The sequence below is a fragment of the Babylonia areolata genome, chromosome 9 (genome assembly GCF_041734735.1).
Source record: "Babylonia areolata isolate BAREFJ2019XMU chromosome 9, ASM4173473v1, whole genome shotgun sequence".
NCBI lineage: Eukaryota > Metazoa > Mollusca > Gastropoda > Neogastropoda > Buccinidae > Babylonia > Babylonia areolata.
In genome coordinates, this window is record NC_134884.1 from 24966749 (window position 1) to 24986709 (window position 19961).

Here is a 19961-nt window from a genome sequence, read left to right on the forward strand (position 1 = left end):
AACTACTTACTTGAAGGGTCAGAGCAGAGCAGATGTGGTGCCTGACAGATGTGGTGTAGTCGTATATTATGGATTGTTTGTCTCGAAATGCAGTGACGTCTCCTCGAGTAACTGAACTGAACTGACCTGTACAATGCGTGGTGGTGCTGCATGCACGTTGGGTTACGCTGCTGGTCAGGCATCCGCTTGGCAGATGTGGTGTAGCGTATATGGTTTTGTCCGAACGCAGTGACGCCTCCTTGAGCTACTGAAACTGAAACTGAAAACTGCTGCATGCATGCAGGACATTCCAGGTGCTGACTGACATCCACAACTCGGTTCTCTTTTTCTACGCTGGAGTCTTCATGGTCATGGATGGCTTCACCAACTTCGACCCCCGGGACGTGCTCAACTACATCCTTATCTGGGCCATAGTCAACATCACCAGGTAACACCCTGGACATGTACACCCCCATCTTGAGTGTTTTGTCACGTCTTTAACTGGTTTTCTTTTCTTTTCTTTTTTTCTTTTTTCTTTTTGTCTTTGTCTTTTTCTCTAAGCGCATTTGGGTTACGCTGCTGGTCAGGCATCTGCTTAGCAAATGTGGTGTAGCGTCTATGGGTTTGTCCGAACGCAGTGACGCCTCCTTGAGTAAATGAACTGGTCTGAACTGAACTTTTCCCCTATGTTTTTCGACTGCTGACTGTTTGTTGGTTGGTTTTATTTTTCTCCCGCAATGAAGCTTTAATTCTTTAAATACAAGTATATTCCACACTGTCCGCTACACAGTATTTTCACACACATCGAATATGACGATGTTCGAGTGAATAAGTACTATGGACACTTCTGCTTAATCTTTCCACTGGGCCGGTGTAATGTGCCGAAATCACTACCCGTTCCGATACCACTCCCCGGGGGTGATTATGGGCACGTGCCAAAACTCAGTCCCCGAGGAGTTGTTTTAGAACAGTCTAGAATCACTTCGTCCCTGTTCCAGAATCACCCCCACCTCCTCCCCTCCTCTGTTCACGTGTTGATGGGAATGAATCTGGCCTTATGCCCACATGTATCCCCTTCGCCCTCTATACTAATTACAACACAACACAGTAATGGAAAACCCTGGGACATTGAACTTTTTCGTAACCTTTTAACTGTCACCTTCCCCCCCTCCCCCGCCCAACCCTCTACCATCACCGCTTCAGGGTCATCATGGTGTTCTTCGTGAGCCCCGTGCTGAGGCGACTTGGGCTGGGCATGTCGTGGGAGCACGCGCTGACGGTGTGGGTGGCGGGGCTGAACGGGGTCTTCAACATCCTGCTGGCCCTCATGTCCACCCACGACCTGCGCACCATCAATGATGAACGCGCCGAGGACAGCGCTCAGGTGAGGCAAAGCGTGTAGAGGTGGGGAAAGGTATGATGAGGTACGGTAAGGTAAGGTAAACTAATGGAAGGTAAATACCATCGACGAAGCCTCATCCGAGGGCTGCTACCATATTCAGACAAGTGAAAGGTTCCAAACGTACTCTCTGTTCACTGGGACTTTGCATTTCGTCAGACCATATCTATCTCCAAATTGAAATCGTGCTGTAATCCAAAGTATGTCAAAGTTTCGACTTGATGTGTCAGATATGTGTGTACATAACTATGGGTATAAGACCCACACAGATAAAAACTGAACATGCCCACTTTGTGAAAATTGCAAAGAAGATGAAGTGCATTTTGTCTGGTATGTCCCGTTCCTATTCAGCGTTTAATTAAGACAACAGTTGATCCCCCCCCCCCAAAAAAAAACCCACAAAAAACATTAGAGACAGCCTGCTCTCTTTCGTTTCAATATGCTAATGTTTTCAACAAACCAAAAAGGTAGTGAAAAAAATCTATGTACATTTTTTTGTATCGAGCATTTCAAGTAAGAGGGACACTGTGCTCATCGCAGACTGTATACCTACATTTTTGTATGATTTTTATATGACGGTATGATACCCCTTCATTTAGGAGCCTTGGCCGAAAATGAATAAACCATTCCTTCCTTCCTTCCTTCTTTCATTCTCTGTGTGTGTTAGATTACTTTCCCCTTGCAGTTAACCAGTCATGCCATATTCTTTTAGTTCATATTTATGCATCGTTGCTCATGTACTTGCTTTGTATTAAAATGCATGTCATCTGTATCTGCTTGTGTACTAGAATGCACATTGTTTTTTCTTGACTTTTCTTCTTCCTTTTTAAAAAAATTATTTTGTGTGTGTGTGTGTGTGTGTGTGTGTGTGTGTGTGTGTGTGTGCGTTCCATTCATCACCTTCATTATCATTATGACTACAATAACAGTTTCTGTGAAACTGCATGTTCGGTGCATATCTGTTATGCATGTGTGGGTGTATATGTGAATGTGTGTCTTCATGTTTTACATCTATTTGCTTATTTATCATCATTGTTATCTTATTTATTTATTTATTATTGTTATTAATTATTATTTAATTATTATTATTATTATTACTACCTTTTTTTTCTTCTTTTTTTTACATTATAGTTATTATTTATTTATTTATTTATTTGTGTAAGCGTATCTATTATTTATTCACCTTTTTTTTCCTCAAGGCCTGACTAAGCGCGTTGGGTTACGCTGCTGGTCAGGCATCTGCTTGGCAGATGTGGTGTAGCGTATATGGATTTGTCCGAACGCAGTGACGCCTCCTTGAGCTGCTGATACTGATGCTGATACTGATACTACAATAACGATGATGATTTTAGTACAATTGTCGTGAATGTGATGATTATCGCTGCTGCTGCTGGGACAGATTGGAAGACTAGGCACTACCTAAAATCTTATCATTGAGAAATAGAGTTTTTGAGTCTTAGTCCTTTCTACCTCTTCTGTCACATGATACGAATACTAAAGCTTTGTGCGATCGTACGTGCTGTACGTACTAGCGTACACGTATTTGTGTGTGCGTGCGTGCGTATGTTTGTGTGTGTGTATGTGTGTGTACGTGCGCGCTTGTGTGTGTGTGTGTGTGTGTGTGTGTGTGTGTGTGTGTGTGTGTGTGTACGTGCTTGCTTGCTTGTGTGTGTATTTGTGTGTGTGTGTGCGTGCGCTTGTGTGTGTGCGTGTGTGTGTGTGTGTGTGTGTGTGTGTGTGCGCGCGTGCGCTTGTGTGTGTGCGTGCGTGTGTGTTTGTGAATGACAGTATTTCCAGACGACCATGGCAGTGATATTCCTCAAACTGATACTGAATACCAGCCTCACTCGTTACGTCTTGAGTGCATTCGGTGAGAATCCGGTTGATCTTATGTCACACTGTATATTCTACCATATTTATACATTCACTGTGAGGCTCAAAAGTGCTCCATGTCTTGCTTACTGTCAACAGTGTTCGAAACGATAGGTTATAGTTGATAAAATGACTGTGCTGTTTTGATATAAAGTGATGATAATATTCACTAGCAACTTAGAATTGTTTGTATCATAAGTATATTCACCTGTACTTCCGTTTATTGAGTTGCTATTTTTTAGTTCTTAAAATGTTTTCGGTTATGAACGTTGTTAGTGCTGATCTTTCAAGTAACTGCCGTCCAGATTATATTAAGACTAACTGCTCACCCTGATTAGAACTGTCGAAGTACAAACCCCCGTGGCCAAGTGGTTAGCGTGGCGGACTGGAGACTAGGAGGACACGTGTTCGATCCCCCATCATAAGACAGAGGGACGGGCGGGGTGGTTTGATTTGATAAGAATACTAATATAGCGTCTATCCTCGGTCGGAGACAAGTTCTAAGCGCTTTACAAACTCGAGGTCGTTTGCACAACAGGCTGCCTACCTGGGTAGAGCTGACTGACGGCTGCCATTGGGCGCTCATCATTCGTTTCACTGTGTCAATCAATCATATTTCAAGCATGCTCACATACACACTCAGACAAACATGTAACATTTTTACGCGTTTGACCGTTTTGCTTATTTACCCCGCCATGTTGGCAGCCATGCTCTGTATTAGTTTATTTTGGCTAAACTTTGTGTAAATTTGTGTAAATAAAGTGAGAAAATGAAGTCACATAACAGTCGGGGGTGGGGAATTGGGGGGGGGGGGGGGAATAGAGGGGTTGGAGGGGTGGCGTGGGGGGGGGGGGAGAAGAGCAAGAAGTAGGTGGGTGCGTGTGTGTATGTGTGCATGCGTGCATGTGTGTGTGTGTGTGCGTGAGTGCATGCATGCATATGTGTATGTGTGTGTGTGTGTGCGCGTGCGTACATGCGTGTGTGTAGGCGTGCGTGCGTGCGTGATCGAGCATCTTGCTTTACTGTTGTCTGTTTTATTGGTTGGTTCCTTGGTTCATTTCCCGCCATCATCACCAGTAGTAACCTGCTCTCATACTGTTGACGAACCTACCCTATTTCTGAAATCAATCAAATATTCCCGATGTTCCTCCACAGGCCTTCGGTCAATACCAGTATTTCACCAGAAGTCTTTGGTCACTGCAATGCGGCGGTTGAAGGTGACACGAAGCCAGACCATCAATTCCCTGAAATGCGACAGGTAATACACACAACCGTATGTGCGCTTGATACAGTGCAGTGCAGTACAATACAATACAATACAATGCAATACAATACCAAACAGTGTAATGCAACACAATACAATGCAATGCACTGCAATACAATACAATGCAATACAATACAATACAATACAATACAATACTTCTTTTCTTCGTTCGTGGGCTGCAACTCCCACGTTCACTCGTATGTATACGTGTGGGCTTTTACGTGTGTTTTACTCCGTCACGTAGGCAGCATACTCCGTTTTCGTGGGTGTGCATACAACACAAATACAATACAATGCAATTCAGTACAATGCAATATTAATTTTTGACGTCTTCTCGGGCATTCATTCATTAAGTCATACTACTCCAGGTACGGTTAACTCGTACCATGGTTACTTCCCCTGTGGACTTGTTACGAGTGTCCTCGTACCAATACACTACTCTGATTTCATTTATTCTTGCTTGGTACAGTTGGCGTTCTAAACTGAGCTGTTTACGAATTCCGGAAGCATGAAAGCGAAGTTTTGTTTGACCGATTAAATCGACAATTCTCCGTCAGGTTTTCGCCGTTTTAGTGAACAACCCTACTTTTTTACTGCAGTGATCTCGTGTAGTGCTGGTCCAGGGGAGTTGTAACAGGCATGTAGTTGTGGGGTAGAATGAATTAAGCATCACATAAAAGCAATGACAAGAATATACAGGCATAAGCAAACACAGAAAAAAAGAAAAAAACGATATGAACAGCATGAAAGTTTAACCCTATGTAGGCGGTCACGTCAAACACACTTTGCATACACTCATAGACACACAGAGCCCCTTACGTATCAACCAGTCTCCTCCTATGCGTACGAACGATACGAGTCAGATCATTCTTAAAAACCAGTGTACGTACATGAATACATAAGATTGTGAATTGAAAGTCCCATAAATCTGATTTTAAAAAAAAAAAACAAATTGTAAAATTCGTTCTAAAGAGTTCCAATACCAGCATCAATACATAAAAAGCTTGTGTGTTTTACTCTCAGTGTACAGGGCTTTCACTATGTTCATTCGCCCAAGTGGTCTTTTGGGGAAAATACTAAAATCAATACGACGAGTGGACTTTATAGATCTGTTGGCTGAGCCCTGATGGTCATGGGCAAAAATCAGTTGCGCACACATATTTATACATATTCAAAGCGCGTGCTCATATTCTTCGCGAACGCGAACGACGCCATTTTGTTTCAAGTTGTTGACCTGCCGTTCAATCCTGTATTCAATCGACAATACACGATAACACGTGATGGAAAGTTGGAGAAGGAGACCGTTAAATATTTATTCAGAGAAAGATTTGTGAACGCCTCATCACTTACTGTATTATGCCCCAAACTGCCATAAAAGTATCCACAGAATCCGTCGGAATTCACAGCTAAAATATAATAAACCATGCGAGTTAATACCCTTGAATTGATGAAACGTAAAAATTTTGCAGTCTTGACTTTTCTCAAAATGAAGTCCTTTTCATTTCATAACACGTTTAGAAGTACTTGTACTTGGCTCTACATGTTATTAGTTTAACAAAATACTCAATTTTCATATCAACTTTAAAACTATAAAAGTAGAATGAACATAATAGAGAAATTGAATCGACCGTGTCAACAGGGTGTAACTAAACTTGTACATCTATCTAGATCCAGAGAAAACGGCTAAATGTTGCAGTGTGATTTCGGCGATAGCCACGTCTCCTTTACCGCGGACTTAAAAAGAATTTTTAATTGCCCTTAAAGATTTTTTGAATGCCCAAGATACACCGGAATAGTATGATTTAAAAAGCGTTCTCACTGCGAATACCGCAATTGATTTATCGCCTTTAAAAAAAAAAGCCTGTTTAAATGTTATATTTTTGAATGTCAGTTAAGGCGCCACGATAGTGTAATGGGTAAGACAGTTTCTTCTGACCCGAACACGCAGGGTTCGAATCTGCCATTAGGACTTTTTTTTCTTTTTTCTTTTTCTTTTAACCCGAAATTTTATAATAACAAATACAGAACACATTTTAACGATTAGGTTTTTTTATGCGTATCACAAGTGAGTCTTGAAGGCCTTGCCTCTCTTGTTCTTTTATGTTCATTCCAGTTAATTCAGAGTCCACTTTAGAATATTCATATGCAGTAAACACGTCAATGGTGTAGTTAGTATCACAGTATGTGTTCTGTCCAGAATTTGTATGTCTTTCCTTCGTCTTCGAACACAACCTACCTTATAGTGGGCCTAACTCAGTGAGAAGCGGTTTTTAGAATTTTTGGATTTCGGAACGTATATCAACGAAATATGCCGTTAATGATTCGGAAATACGGCTTAATTCGGGAGAGTTACAACCTGTTATTGGTATGACTATGAAGATTTTTTTCATACTATGTTAAAGCCAAATTTGGTTTTGGCAGACAAAGTATCTCCAGAGAAACTGACAATGTTAAAGTTTACCACACACACACACACACACACACACACACACACACACACACAACCGAACACCGGGTTAAAACATAGACTCACTTTGTTTACACAAGTGAGTCAAAAAATATTCCAAAAGCTACAGACAAAAAAAACAACAACATTCAAACAAAGAAACAAAAAAACAACAACAACAACAAAAAACAAAAACAAAAAAAAACACGAGGAATTTTAAAACGCTTTTCCAAAAACTTTCGAGAAAACTATACGAAAACTACTCAGGAAACCCATTAAGACTAAAAACAAAATCCGCACCCCCACTCCCCCACACACCCCAAAAAGCACTATTCCAAAATCAAAACAGAAATTGAGAAAACCTTACGAAAACTTTAACTAAATAACGAAAAACAGCAAAAAAACAACAACAAAAAACAAACAAAACAAAAACAAAAAACCCAAAACACACACACACACACACACACACACACACACACACAAAACAACTATTCTATGATTGGAAAGAAAACCACTATTCTGTTCATAAACTGGAAAGGAGTGGAGCAAGCCAGATGGAGGAAGAGAAGAAAAGAGTGGGGGAGACTTTGATATTTATCACACACACACACACACACACACACACACACACATATATATATATATATATATATATATATATACATACATATATATATATATATATATATATATATATATATATATATATATATATATATATATATATATATATGGTAACGATTTAGAGTTCACAATTAAAACCCATGGATGTCGCTTCTCAAGTTCAGTCCAACAAAAACTGTCCCAAGGTTAGTTTCAAGTTTCAATTTTTATTTATCCTTTCACTCCTATTGGAGTATGGAGGATTACTGCAAAATAAACTTTGCATGCCCAGAACAAACATTTCCAAATACACAACAATGTCACATAAAAGTTGAGAAAACACAAATGTCTTTTAACTCCAAAAGTATAACTAGGCAACATTTGCAAATCTAATCATCTTACTTACAGCTAAAATGACTCTTTTTCCTCCTTTGAGCATATAACACAAATTAAAAACCGATTTTGGAGACAACTATTTTTTAGGAACATATCTATTTCGTAGCTGATCATTACTGGGACATTCCATTATAAAATGAAACTCATCACCAGTCACAGACATGTTACAAACCTTACAAAGCCGTAACTCTCGTGGTATGCCTTTGTGTCTCCCTGTTTCTATTTCCAGCTTATGATTACTACTTCGAAATCTGAAGAAGCTGATAACGTAGTTATCAGGCATTTGACTTATATATTTTTCTCTACTAGATCCACTTATGAAATTTCGATAAAACAAACATTCACTACTCGCCTCTAGAGCATGTCTCCATAGCAATGTTGACATTCTTGCCGAAAGATTCCCTCTCCAAGAAGAATTGAGCCTCCCAAACAAAGTTATACCCTGCTTCTATTAAAATTTGTCTGATACAACTCATCCATTTTGAAGAATAAATACCATTTAGATATAAGTCAAGTTATCAAATATATTTTCCCAGAATATTTTTCTGTGTTTGATATCACTAAGCTGGTCTAAAATCGAACTAATCTTATTTTCACTAACACACTAATTGGATAAATACCAGTTTCTCCATAAACAATTTGGGTCATAGTATTTCTGTTCAGTTTGAACAAGCGTTTCAAAAATTTCAATTCTAATTTTTCAAGTATATCTACATTTTCATAACCCCATATTTCTGCACCATACAACAAAATAGGAACAATCATAGACTGGTACATGTCCAGAATGATATGTAAAGGTAGATCTTGATTTCTGGCTGACTGAAGTAACGAAAACATAGCTTTTTGGCCCTGTTCATAAATCATTTTTTTAGCTTTGTAAAAAGATCTGTTTCTACTAAATTCGATGCCAAGATATTTAAAAGAATTGACAACATCCAAACATGCATCACCAAACTTAAAAACAGGCTTTAGCTTGTTTGTAGAATTAAATATCATCATTTTAGTTTTCTTTACATTGACCACTAGTTTCCATTTTAAACAATATTTGTGAAAAACATTGAGGGACTGTTGTAATCCTTCTTTCGTCTCTGAAAGTAGAATTGTGTCATCTGCATACAACAGTACAAATAATCGCATGTAATTATCTAACTCAGAAATATCCAGAACACTTCTCTTCTTTTCAGCTCTTCCACTTTGTTGACATGCTCCAACGCTGTCGCCTGTAAAAAGCTGAGGTTGTCGTCAGAAGGGTGAGGGGTGGAAGAAACATGGGCAGCGACCGAACACTTGGTGCCTTTCCTCAGTTTGCAGTCGCTTTTGTGGTTTGCCCATCTTTTCTTAAGATCGTAGGAGCATCCCACATATTGTGCCTCCGGGTGAAGTCAACAGGTCAATAGATAGACCAAGTTTGGCGTGGTGCAGGACAGGTGTTGGTTGATCTGCCAGCGCCTTCCATCCCAAGAAGAAATGACATGGTCTGTGAAGTGGCCATGACTGCAGGTGTCACAACGAGGTGCCTGACATTTGAAAAAGCCTCGGATATTGTCAGGGCCATGAACCACAAACCACCTGGGGAACAGTGAGTTTGTACATACATGCCCAGGTTTCTGCGGCGTCTGTCTGCAGCAATTATCAGGGTTTTGGGGGAAAATTCTTTGTTTGGGGGGGTCAGCATAGAGTAAATGGGTGTTACGTCTGATGATTTCTGATTTGGAAGGGGAATGTGGATTAAAAAAAAAAAAAAAAAAAAAAAAATATATATATATATATATATATATATATATATATCTAATAAAAGCAAGTGACGGTGGTGAGCTGGCCATGACGTCATATGATCTTCTTTGTCGCTGTGCAAGAGACGAAATATTCCCGACCAGCGCGTGTGCATAACCTCCCAATTGCAATTCTTTCGGTTCTGGGCGAAACCTGGCAGTGGTTAATTTGCATCGCAACATGTACGTCATGGCGTGCTTGCGTCATAATGGCTACGTAAGAGTGACCCTGGTAACATGTCAACAACTTTGTCCCTTGAGGAAGGAACGAGATCGTTCCAAAAATTTGGAATGCGTGACAGATTGATGTGTTTGTTTTTCCTTTTTCTTCTCTCACTGTGTGTGTGTGTGTGTGTGTGTGAATAGAATAGAATAGAATACTTTTTATTGTCGTAAAACCTTAAAGTTTGTGTGTGTGTGAGAGAGAGAGTGTGTGTGTGTGTGAATAGAATAGAATAGAATAGAATACTTTTTATTGTCGTAAAACCTTAAAGTTTGTGTGTGTGTGAGAGAGAGTGTGTGTGTGTGTGTGTGAATAGAATAGAATAGAATACTTTTTATTGTCATAAAACCTTAAAGTTGTGTATGTATGTGTGTGTGTGTGTGTGTGTACGACTCGTGTATATATATTTTTTCAGAGATCAGTCAGTTTGAATAATAATGATAATAATAATGATGATGATGACGATGATGATGATAACAGAAATACTAATGATATGTTATATCAATAAAAAATCATAATAACAATGAAGATATCGACCTAATAATGATACAGTCATTAAACACTTCTTCTTTTTCAAAGATTCATGGCTGACGCAGCATTTGACGTCGTCGAGTCACAAACGCAAACGGAAGACATGTTCAAACACTTCAGAAAGAAGAAGATTAAAGCGTCGGTAAGATCAGGAAACCAGCGTTATCCTTTTTTTCTGTTTTATTTCATTTCATTTATTTATTCGTTTAGTATCATTGTTGCTATCATCATGATTCCTTGGTATTATTATTTTGATTCATTCTTTCTTGTATTTGTATATTTTATTTCCTTTACTTCTTTTTCTGTCTTACTCTTCTCCTTCTCTCTCTCTCTCTCTCTCAGTTTCATTGTGCTTTGTGTGTTTCTTTTCTTTATAGTTGCCCTATTTTCTCATTCTTTTTTTCATTTTTTTCTTTTTCGTTTTTTTGTCCATTTTCATTCTGATTTCCCTTCTTTCCTTTGTCGTTTTCCTTCAATTTTTCATGCAATGGGATGTCAGTCTGGATATCCTATGGGAAATATATTTTTTTAAACGTACTTCACTTATCGAAAACATCAATCTAAAAATGAGTTAAGGCATAGAAAGACTTGTGTGCTTGACAGTAATTGCGGAAGCCTTACACTTTTGCATTATATCAGCTTGATACATCGTTTAGTCGGTAAAAGCGCTGTGCTTTATAACTGTTATTCAAATTGTTTCGCATTCGTTTTGTGCGTATGGTGTGTGATAGGCTACTTCCTTCCCAATAATATTCATTTCAAAATTAAACACTACGCGACCGAATACAAACGTCCCGCCTGTTTATTTTTATCGCTCGTAACAGACAAACAGACAAGACACATCATGTTTTATGAATTGTTATGATGACGCTATAGCCATAAGCACCAATGTTCAAATCACCTTTGACAGCGAGTGTGTATGTTGATTGTATATAGTTGTATTTGTATTGTAACCCTCGGTGAGTTAGGGCTTGTCTACCCAAGCATGTGAAGACTGGATCCGGCGGACTCTGCGGAAGAAACCTTCATGGTTCAACGGAGAGGAAGGCGGTTGCAGCAGAGCACTGTGGAATGCTGAGGGCAGGATGAGGCACATAGGACATACTGGTCATCCACTGCATCCGTTTCCATCTCCAGTCGTCTTGACCTCGTCTTGCCACTGGATACAGACGGTCTCGGACAAGAGAGTGAGGTCGACGGTGCGCAACTCCTCCTCACTATAAACAAAGTCATCGCGCAAATCATCAGTCATCCTTCATCCCATACCATCATTTTCCCCAAGCCCTGTGGCGACAGGCGAGCGACGAAGCGACAGGTGTGGGTACACTGGCAGTCGTAGCCACGGACCTGCACACAGGCGGCTCAGGCCATAGGGTCGTTTTTCACCGACTGGAGCAGCGGTGGAGATCGGCAGCCCCCTGAGCGACCGAGCAGCCCTCTTCAGGACAGCACTGCTCACCTCCGTGGCCGGCATGAGGAAGGGGCTAGAAAAGGTGCTCTAAACACTGCCTGCTCCACACCACACCAGTCAGCATTCCGCGTCTGACGGGGACCCTACTCAAGCGGTCGACACACAAAGGAAAGAAAGAAGAAAACAAGGAGCATCCCATTGACCATTGCCACATGGAACGTGCGTACGCTTCTGGACAGAGGCGACTCAGCCAGACCACAGAAACGCACAGCACTCATTGCGAGTGAACTAGCCAGGTACAACATCGACATCGCTGCCTTGAGTGAGACCAGACTGGCAGAAGAAGGCGAACTCTGTGAGCGAGGCGCAGGCTACACCTTCTTTTGGAGTGGTCGCGGACCTGAGGAGAGACGTGAGGATGGAGTTGGCTTTGCAGTGAAGGCAACCCTCGTTGGCAAGCCGGCTGACCCCCCGAAAGGAGTGAACGATCGCCTGATGACAATGAAACTCCCTTTATGCAACGGGAAGAATTTTACCACCATTGTCAGCGCCGACGCGCCCACCATGACCAACCCGGATGAGATCAAGGACATGTTCTACGAGAACCTGAACGCTGTCATCACCACTGTTCCTAACGCAGACAAGCTCATCATTCTTGGTGGCTTTAACGCGAGAGCTGGTTGTGACAGCACCTCCTGGGAAGGCGTGATTGGGAAGCATGGGATTGGTAACTGTAACAGCAATGGTCAACTTCTTCTCCAAACATGTGCCGAGCACAACCTTCTTATCACAAACACTGTCTTCTGCCTCCCTACCCGTAACAGGACGTCATGGATGCATCCTCGCTCTGGGCATTGGCATCTCATCGACTTTGTCATCGTCAGAAAGAGGGACAGGCAGGACGTACGAGTCACGAGGGCCATGTGCGGCGCCGAGTGCTGGACAGACCACCGCCTTATCGTCTCCAAACTCAACCTCCGCATCCAGCCCAAGAGACGGCCTCAGGGCATGAAAGCACCCAAACGCCTGAATGTCAACAAGCTGGAGCTAGGCAACATCAAGCAGAGCTTTGCTGACACCCTGGAGGAACGCCTTGAGTCCACCGTGCTGGACAACCAGAATTTGGAGACAGCATGGGGAGCACTGCATCAGACGGTGTACAACACTGCCATGGAGTGCCTGGGGCCTTCTGCCAGGAAGCATAAATACTGGTTTGATGAGAACTGCACTAAGATCAAACAGCTGCTGGAAGACAAACGCCAAGCCTACAGAGCCCACATTGAAGATCCCAAGTCACAGTCAAAGAAAGACATACTGAAGAGCACACGCAGCACCATCCAGCTGAAGCTGCGGCAGATGCAGGATTCCTGGTTGAGCAACAAAGCTGATGAGATCCAGGGCTTTGCAGACAGGAACGACATGAAGAACGTCTATAACGGCCTGAAAGAAGTCTACGGTCCCACCACCTCCGAATTTGCTCCACTCCTCAGTGCTGATGGTTCTACCCTAATCACTGAACAAGGACGGGATCCTTGAGAGATGGGCTGAACACTTTGACAGCGTGCTGAACCGCCCTTCCACCATCAATGATGAAGCCATCGACCGACTCCCCCAGGTGCCAGTCAGTGAGTCGTTGGATGCCATTCCAACTTTGGAGACCCAGAAAGCTATCCGTTTGCTATCCAATGGCAAAGCCCCTGGCTCAGACTCCATTCCAGCTGAGGTCTACAAAGAAGGTGGTATGGCGCTGACTGAGAAGCTTCATCAGCTATCTGTTCCAGCTCATCTGGCAGCATGAGGCAGTTCCACAGGACTTCAAAGACGCTTCCATCATACACCTGTATAAGCGCAAAGGAAATCGTCAGGCCTGTGACAACCATCGTGGAATATCCCTGCTGTCCGTCGCAGGCAAGACTCTGGCCAGAGTGCTACTCAACCGTCTCATAACGCACCTTGAGCAAGGTCTCCTACCAGAGAGCCAGTGTGGCTTCCGGAAAGAATGCGGGACTATCGACATGGTGTTTGCTGCCAGGCAGCTCCAGAAGAAGTGTCAGGAACAGAACGCCGACCTTTACTCCACCTATGTCGATCTGACCAAGGCCTTCGATACTGTTAGCAGAGATGGCCTTTGGTGAATCATGGCGAAGTACGGATGTCCCAGAAAGTTCATCACCATCATACGGCAACTGCACGATGGGATGCTGGCCCGAGTCCAAGACAACGGAGAGACTTCAGAACCATTCCCTGTCTCCAGTGGAGTCAAGCAAGGGTGTGTTCTTAACCCCACCCTGTTCAGTCTCATGTTTTCAGCCATGCTGACAGATGCCTTCAGAGACGCTGACGTAGGCATTGGCATCAGGTACCGCACAGATGGCTCACTCTCAACCTCAGGAGGCTTCAAGCAAAAACCAAGGTGAGGACACCTGTTTGCTGATGACTGCGCTCTCAACGCTGCCTCCGAAGTTGACATGCAACACAGCGTCGACAAGTTCTCTGCTGCCTGTGACAACTTTGGCCTCACAATCAGCACAAAGAAGACTGAGGTGATGCAACAGCTAGCTCCAGGAAAGCCTTACGTTGAACCAAACATCTTCATCAACAGGCAACGACTGAACGCAGTGGACAAGTTCACATACCTGGGCAGTACACTCTCTCGCACAGTTGTCATCGACGACGAGGTGAATGTCAGACTCGCCAAAGCCAGCGCTGCCTTCGGCAGACTCCATACGAACGTTTGGAACAGGAGAGGCATCACCCTGGAGACGAAGCTCAAAGTATACAAAGCCATAGTTCTCACCACACTGCTCTATGGATGTGAATCATGGACGGTCTACAAACGCCACGCCAAAAAGCTGAACCACTTCCACACCACCAGCCTCAGAAAACTTATCGGCATAAAGTGGCAAGAGAAGATCCCTGACACAGAGGTGCTCATTCGTGCAAGCTTGCCCAGCATCTACACCATCTTGATGCAGGCCCAGCTGCGCTGGGCAGGCCATGTAGTTCGCATGCCAGACCACCGGCTCCCCAAGAAACTGCTGTACGGCGAACTCCAACATGGCAAGCGCTCCCATGGAGGCCAGAAGAAGCGCTTCAAAGATACTCTGAAAGCTTGTCTGAAGGCCTTCAACATCAGCCAGTACACATGGGAGCTGAATGCAATGGACGGACCAAAGTGGCGTTCAGCTGTCCACAAAGGCGCCAAATCCTGTGAGACCAACAGAATCGCTGCAGCAGAGCAACGCAGGCAGGCCAGGAAAAGCAGTGCCAGCAAGTCCCCGACAGCCGCCACCATTCCCTGTCCACACTGCATCAGAACCTTCCGGGCGCGAATTGGCCTGACCAGTCATCTGCGGACCCACAGAGCCCAACCCACCCACCCCCAGGATGACTAGATGGTCCTCGTCGATCCCGACGGACGAACCACATTTGTATTGTATTTGTATTTCTCTTTTTTTTCTCCGCGTGAAAGTCGGGCTGCTCTCCCCAGGGAGAGCGCGTCGCTACACTAAGAGCGCCACCCATTTTGGGTTTTTTGGGTTTTTTTTTCCTGCGTGCAGTTTTATTTGTTTTTCCTATTGAAGTGGATTTTTCTACTGAATTTTGCCAGAGACGACCCTTTTGCGAGAACATATTGAAAGGAGTCGAAGGAGGCTCCTGAGTTTTATTCGCAGAATGCTTTTTGCAAACGCCTCAGCATTAACATTTAGTGCACAACATTAACGAACAGACCCACTTGCCTTAAACTTACCACTCCTGTGTGTGCGATGTCGTTTTCTGGGCCTCCAATTTGTTGTCTTAAAAAAATATATATAAAAAAATGGAAAAAAAATGAAAAGGGAATGTTTACTGAAGTTTAGTCATGTGAAGACAGCTTTTAAACTGATAACTTATAAATGGAATGAATGAATAAAACAAAGAATTAATCAGTTTGGCCCGAAAACATCCATTGACGGCATTGGACAAAATGCGCCAAAGCGGCAATCTTCGAAGCATCCATGCGCGGAAATTTACGTGCATATGACGAGAATCTTGAGAAAAATAAAAGCCTTGCGACTTTCGGTCGCATTCATTTGCATCCCCTCCTCCCCTCCTGAATGGAGCAGTGAGAGCCAAATTTCAACGATCACTTTGAGAGAAACATTAATAGTTCTTCAAGATGGATGTTTCAACAGATTCCCACAATGGGAAGGCCCTTGCCTTTCTTTAGGTTTCTTGCCAAAGATGTCGAGTAAAGAAAGATTTGAACAGGCTAGGATATTAAGTAAGTGATTTTAGTTGCATGCACACTTCAGGTCACCGAGACTTGAATCACGGAGCAAACAACATCATGATCAAAATGTGCGGAGTGGGAGAGCGCGTCCGATCTGCCGATCATAATTTTGTCGGAAGAGATGGAACACAGATCGATTTTTTCCCGTTCAATTAGTTTTTATTCCCGACTCCATCGACTGTTTTAGTCGAGAAAATAATGACTGCACACATGTCAAGATCGTAGCAAAACCACATGGCCAAAGAGACGCACTCCAGTAGTATGCTTCGTTCAGTCACAGAATGGATTTAATGTGTGTGCCAACTTTACCAGGACACATGCTTCCAACAGAGTCTGAAAGGAGAGGAGGTGTCCTTTATCCTTGTCTGTTTTAAATCATTAGGAATCAGACCGTGTGTCATGAATGCTTTGCTTCTTGTTTTCGCACCATACGGCTTTAAACTGTTAGCATCATGTTTTTGTTTGCATCACCAGCACAGGCCCATCTCTTCTTGTCTGGCACCTCGATTCTTAAAACGACCCTGTGATACTTCAAAGCCGTACTGTTTACATCATGTATGTAAACAGCTTCAGTCTATTAAGGCATCAGCAGGTCTGTACACTGGTTGATCTGACCGATGATCTTTAAAATATGAATACAGCAAAAAATGTAATAAGATCTCCAATCTACACCCATCAGGCATCACCCATCTTCGAAATGAAGATCTGCAGGAAGGCAGTAGATAGATGAGTTGATCACTGTATGGTCGGATCGTGTCATGTCCGCAGAGGTGTTGTAGGAGATTTCGCCAGTCCACGACAACTGTGAGAGAGGCCTATGACAATCAGCAAGGGTCGACAGAACTGGAAGAGTCGATGGAGAACAAGGCAGAGGCCATTCAGATGTTGTTAAAGGCTCAAAAGGTGAGCATGGCTGAGTGGGTGAGGGGTGAGATGTGTTTGTGTATAGGGGTGTGCGTGTGTGTGTGTGGGGGGGGGGGTAGTGTGTGAGTGTAAACACACACACACACACACACACACACACACACACACACACACAGAGAATAATGGGTCTGGTTTACAACGCAACACAGCGCAGTATACTGAAATTTGACACAACACAATACAACACAACACAACACACAGCACTAGTGATGCAGTACAGTACAGTACAGTACAGTACAGAAAATACGATACGATATGATACAATACGATACGATACCATTCCGCACAATGTTGTAGCGTGCAAAAGTGCAAAACGTGTTCAGAACACTTTGGCACGAGTCTGACGTTTGTAGCACTTGTACTCTACACTGCAGCGCAGACTAGCACAATGCAAGCCAGTGCAGGTAGTATTGCACTGTACTTCACTGTACTCTACCGCGTTCTCTTATGCTGTAAGTGCGACGATACAGTGCAATAACATTCAATACAATACAATACAATACAATACACCCAACTTCACTCCACTCCATTCCACTTAACTGCACTGCACTCCACCCAACTGCATTGCACTCCACCCAGCTGCACTTCACTCCACCCAGCTGCACTTCACTCCACCCAACTGTACAGCACTGCACTCCCCCCAGTTGCACTGCACTCCACCCAACTGCACTGCACTGCACTCCACACAACTGCAATGCACTCCACCCAACTGTACAGCATTGCACTACACTCCACCCAACTGCACTGCTCTCCACCCAATTGCACAGCACTGCACTCCACCCAACTGCACTGCACTCCACCCAACTGCACTGCACTCCACTCCACGTAAATGCACTGCACTCCACTCAACTGCACTGTACTCCACCCAACTGCACTCCACTCCATTCCACTTAACTGCACTGCACTCCACCAAACTACACTGCACTGCACTGCACTCCATCCAACTGCACATCACTGCACTCCACCCAACTGCACAGCACTGCACTCCATCCAACACTGCACTCCATCCAACACTGCAATGCGCCAAATTACACTGCACTGCACTCCACCCAACACTGCACTCCACCCAACACTGCAATGCGCCAAATTACACTGCACTGCACTCCATCCAACACTGCAATGCGCCAAATTACACTGCACTGCACTCCACCCAACACTGCACTCCATCCAACACTGCAATGCGCCAAATTACACTGCACTGCACTCCATCCAACACTGCAATGCGCCAAATTACACTGCACTGCACTCCACCCAACACTGCACTCCACCCAACTGCACAGCACTGCACTCCACCCAACACTGCACTCCACCCAACTGCACAGCACTGCACTCCACCCAACACTGCACTCCACCCAACTGCACTGCACTCCACCCAACTGCACAGCACTGCACTCCACCCAACTGCACTGCAGTTCACCCAACTGCACAGCACTGCACTCCACCCAACACTGCACTCGCAATCAACTGCACAGCACTGCACTCCACCCAACACTGCACTCCACCCAACTGCACTACACTTCACCCAACTGCACTGCAGTGCACTCCATCCAACTGTGCTCCACTCCCCCGAATGCACTGCACTTCACCAAACTGCACTGCACTCCACCCAACTGCCATCCACTCCACTCTACCCCATCCAACTCCACTCCACTCCACCCAGCCCCAACTACTACACTACACTACACTACACCCCACACACCAACTACTACACTACACTATACTACACGCAGTGCAGTCCACTATACCAAGAAATGTGCGTGGCGTCTTACAGAAAACGTATTGGGAACACTTTGACCGGGGTCTGATGTCCAAAGAGGCCTTGCACCAACTGATAGAGTGGGCTGACTCGGCGTCCGACCACAAGGGAAAGTCAGGGTGGTCTACATAGCTAGTTGTATCCCTCTGTCTGTCTGTCTGTCTGTCTGTCTGTCTGTCCGTGTATCACAAGCCTTGCCTTGACACGGCTCTGTGCGGTCGGCTGGTGGATTGATTTTAACAGTGAGACTCTCTCTCTCCCCCCCCCTCTCTCTCTCTCTCTCTCTCTCGTTGTTCAGTTGTTTAGCTGTTTGTTTATTTATTCACCCATTCCTTCATTCACACACACACACACATACACACACACACACACACACACACACACACACATACACACACACACACACATATATATATATAGATATACATATATAGATAGATATTATGTATATATTGATTCATTCATTCATTTCTCTTTTCATTCATTCATGTATGTTTCATGGATTCATTTAATTGTTCTTATGTATGCTGTCATAGAAATGTATGTACGTACTTTCGAATGTATATATGTATGTATGTATGTATGTACCAAGGTATGTGTGTGTTTGCTACTTTGCTTATATTTATATGCTCAACATTCAACGGGTGTCCAAAGTGGATCGGAAGGAGTATTGAAAACAGCTGCCTCAGTGGTGGGTGAAAAGAATTTTTTTGTTTTCTGAAATACCTTTGACACAGCAGGCTGTTGAAGCCCGAACAGTTTTGAACATATTCAACGAAGAACAAGGGCACACGGCTTCAAGCTAATGATGCTTGGTGCTTCAACTCCTTACGAATTAGTAGGTAAAGACACCAGGCACTTTAACGAAATGAAAATTTTTGCGCCCCTGTGTCCGAGCCAGTGCCCATAGTTCTGTGAGCTTAAATGGGAAGCACGGGAGGATGCTAGATCAATGATGCTTGGTGCTTCGACTCCTTACGAATTAGTAGGTAAAGACACCAGGCACTTAAACAAAATGGAAATTTTTGCGCCCTGTGTCCTGGCCTGTGCCCAGAGTTCTATGAGCTTAAATGGGAAGTACGGGAGGATGCTGGGTCTAGCACCATCAGAGG

The 19961-nt window shown here is 43.6% G+C and overlaps 2 protein-coding genes across 2 annotated transcripts in view; both read left to right on the forward strand.

The window, feature by feature from the left end:
- LOC143285601 (sperm-specific sodium:proton exchanger-like) overlaps positions 1–1381 on the forward strand; it is a 9401-nt gene extending 8020 nt beyond the window's left edge. The window contains exons 6-7 of the mRNA XM_076592996.1: positions 284–427; positions 1183–1381. Coding sequence (XP_076449111.1) covers positions 284–427; positions 1183–1381 — 343 coding nt within the window. The remainder of the gene's footprint in view (positions 1–283; positions 428–1182) is intronic.
- LOC143285602 (sperm-specific sodium:proton exchanger-like) lies at positions 1266–19913 on the forward strand. Its single transcript, XM_076592997.1, has 6 exons — positions 1266–1363; positions 4406–4508; positions 10534–10627; positions 16938–17072; positions 18865–18962; positions 19904–19913. Exons 2-6 carry the CDS (start codon positions 4453–4455, stop codon positions 19911–19913), a joined length of 393 nt encoding a protein of 130 aa, XP_076449112.1. The 5' UTR covers positions 1266–1363; positions 4406–4452.
- The last annotated feature ends 48 nt before the right edge of the window (positions 19914–19961 follow it).

Coding starts and splice junctions, on each gene's coding strand:
- LOC143285602 (XM_076592997.1), top strand. CDS start 4,453: ATGCGGCGGTTGAAGGTGACACGAAGCCAGACCATCAATTCCCTGAAA. Junction 10,628..16,937: donor AGAAGAAGATTAAAGCGTCG/GTAAGATCAGGA, acceptor TCATGTCCGCAG/AGGTGTTGTAGGAGATTTCG. Junction 17,073..18,864: donor TGTTGTTAAAGGCTCAAAAG/GTGAGCATGGCT, acceptor GGCGTCTTACAG/AAAACGTATTGGGAACACTT.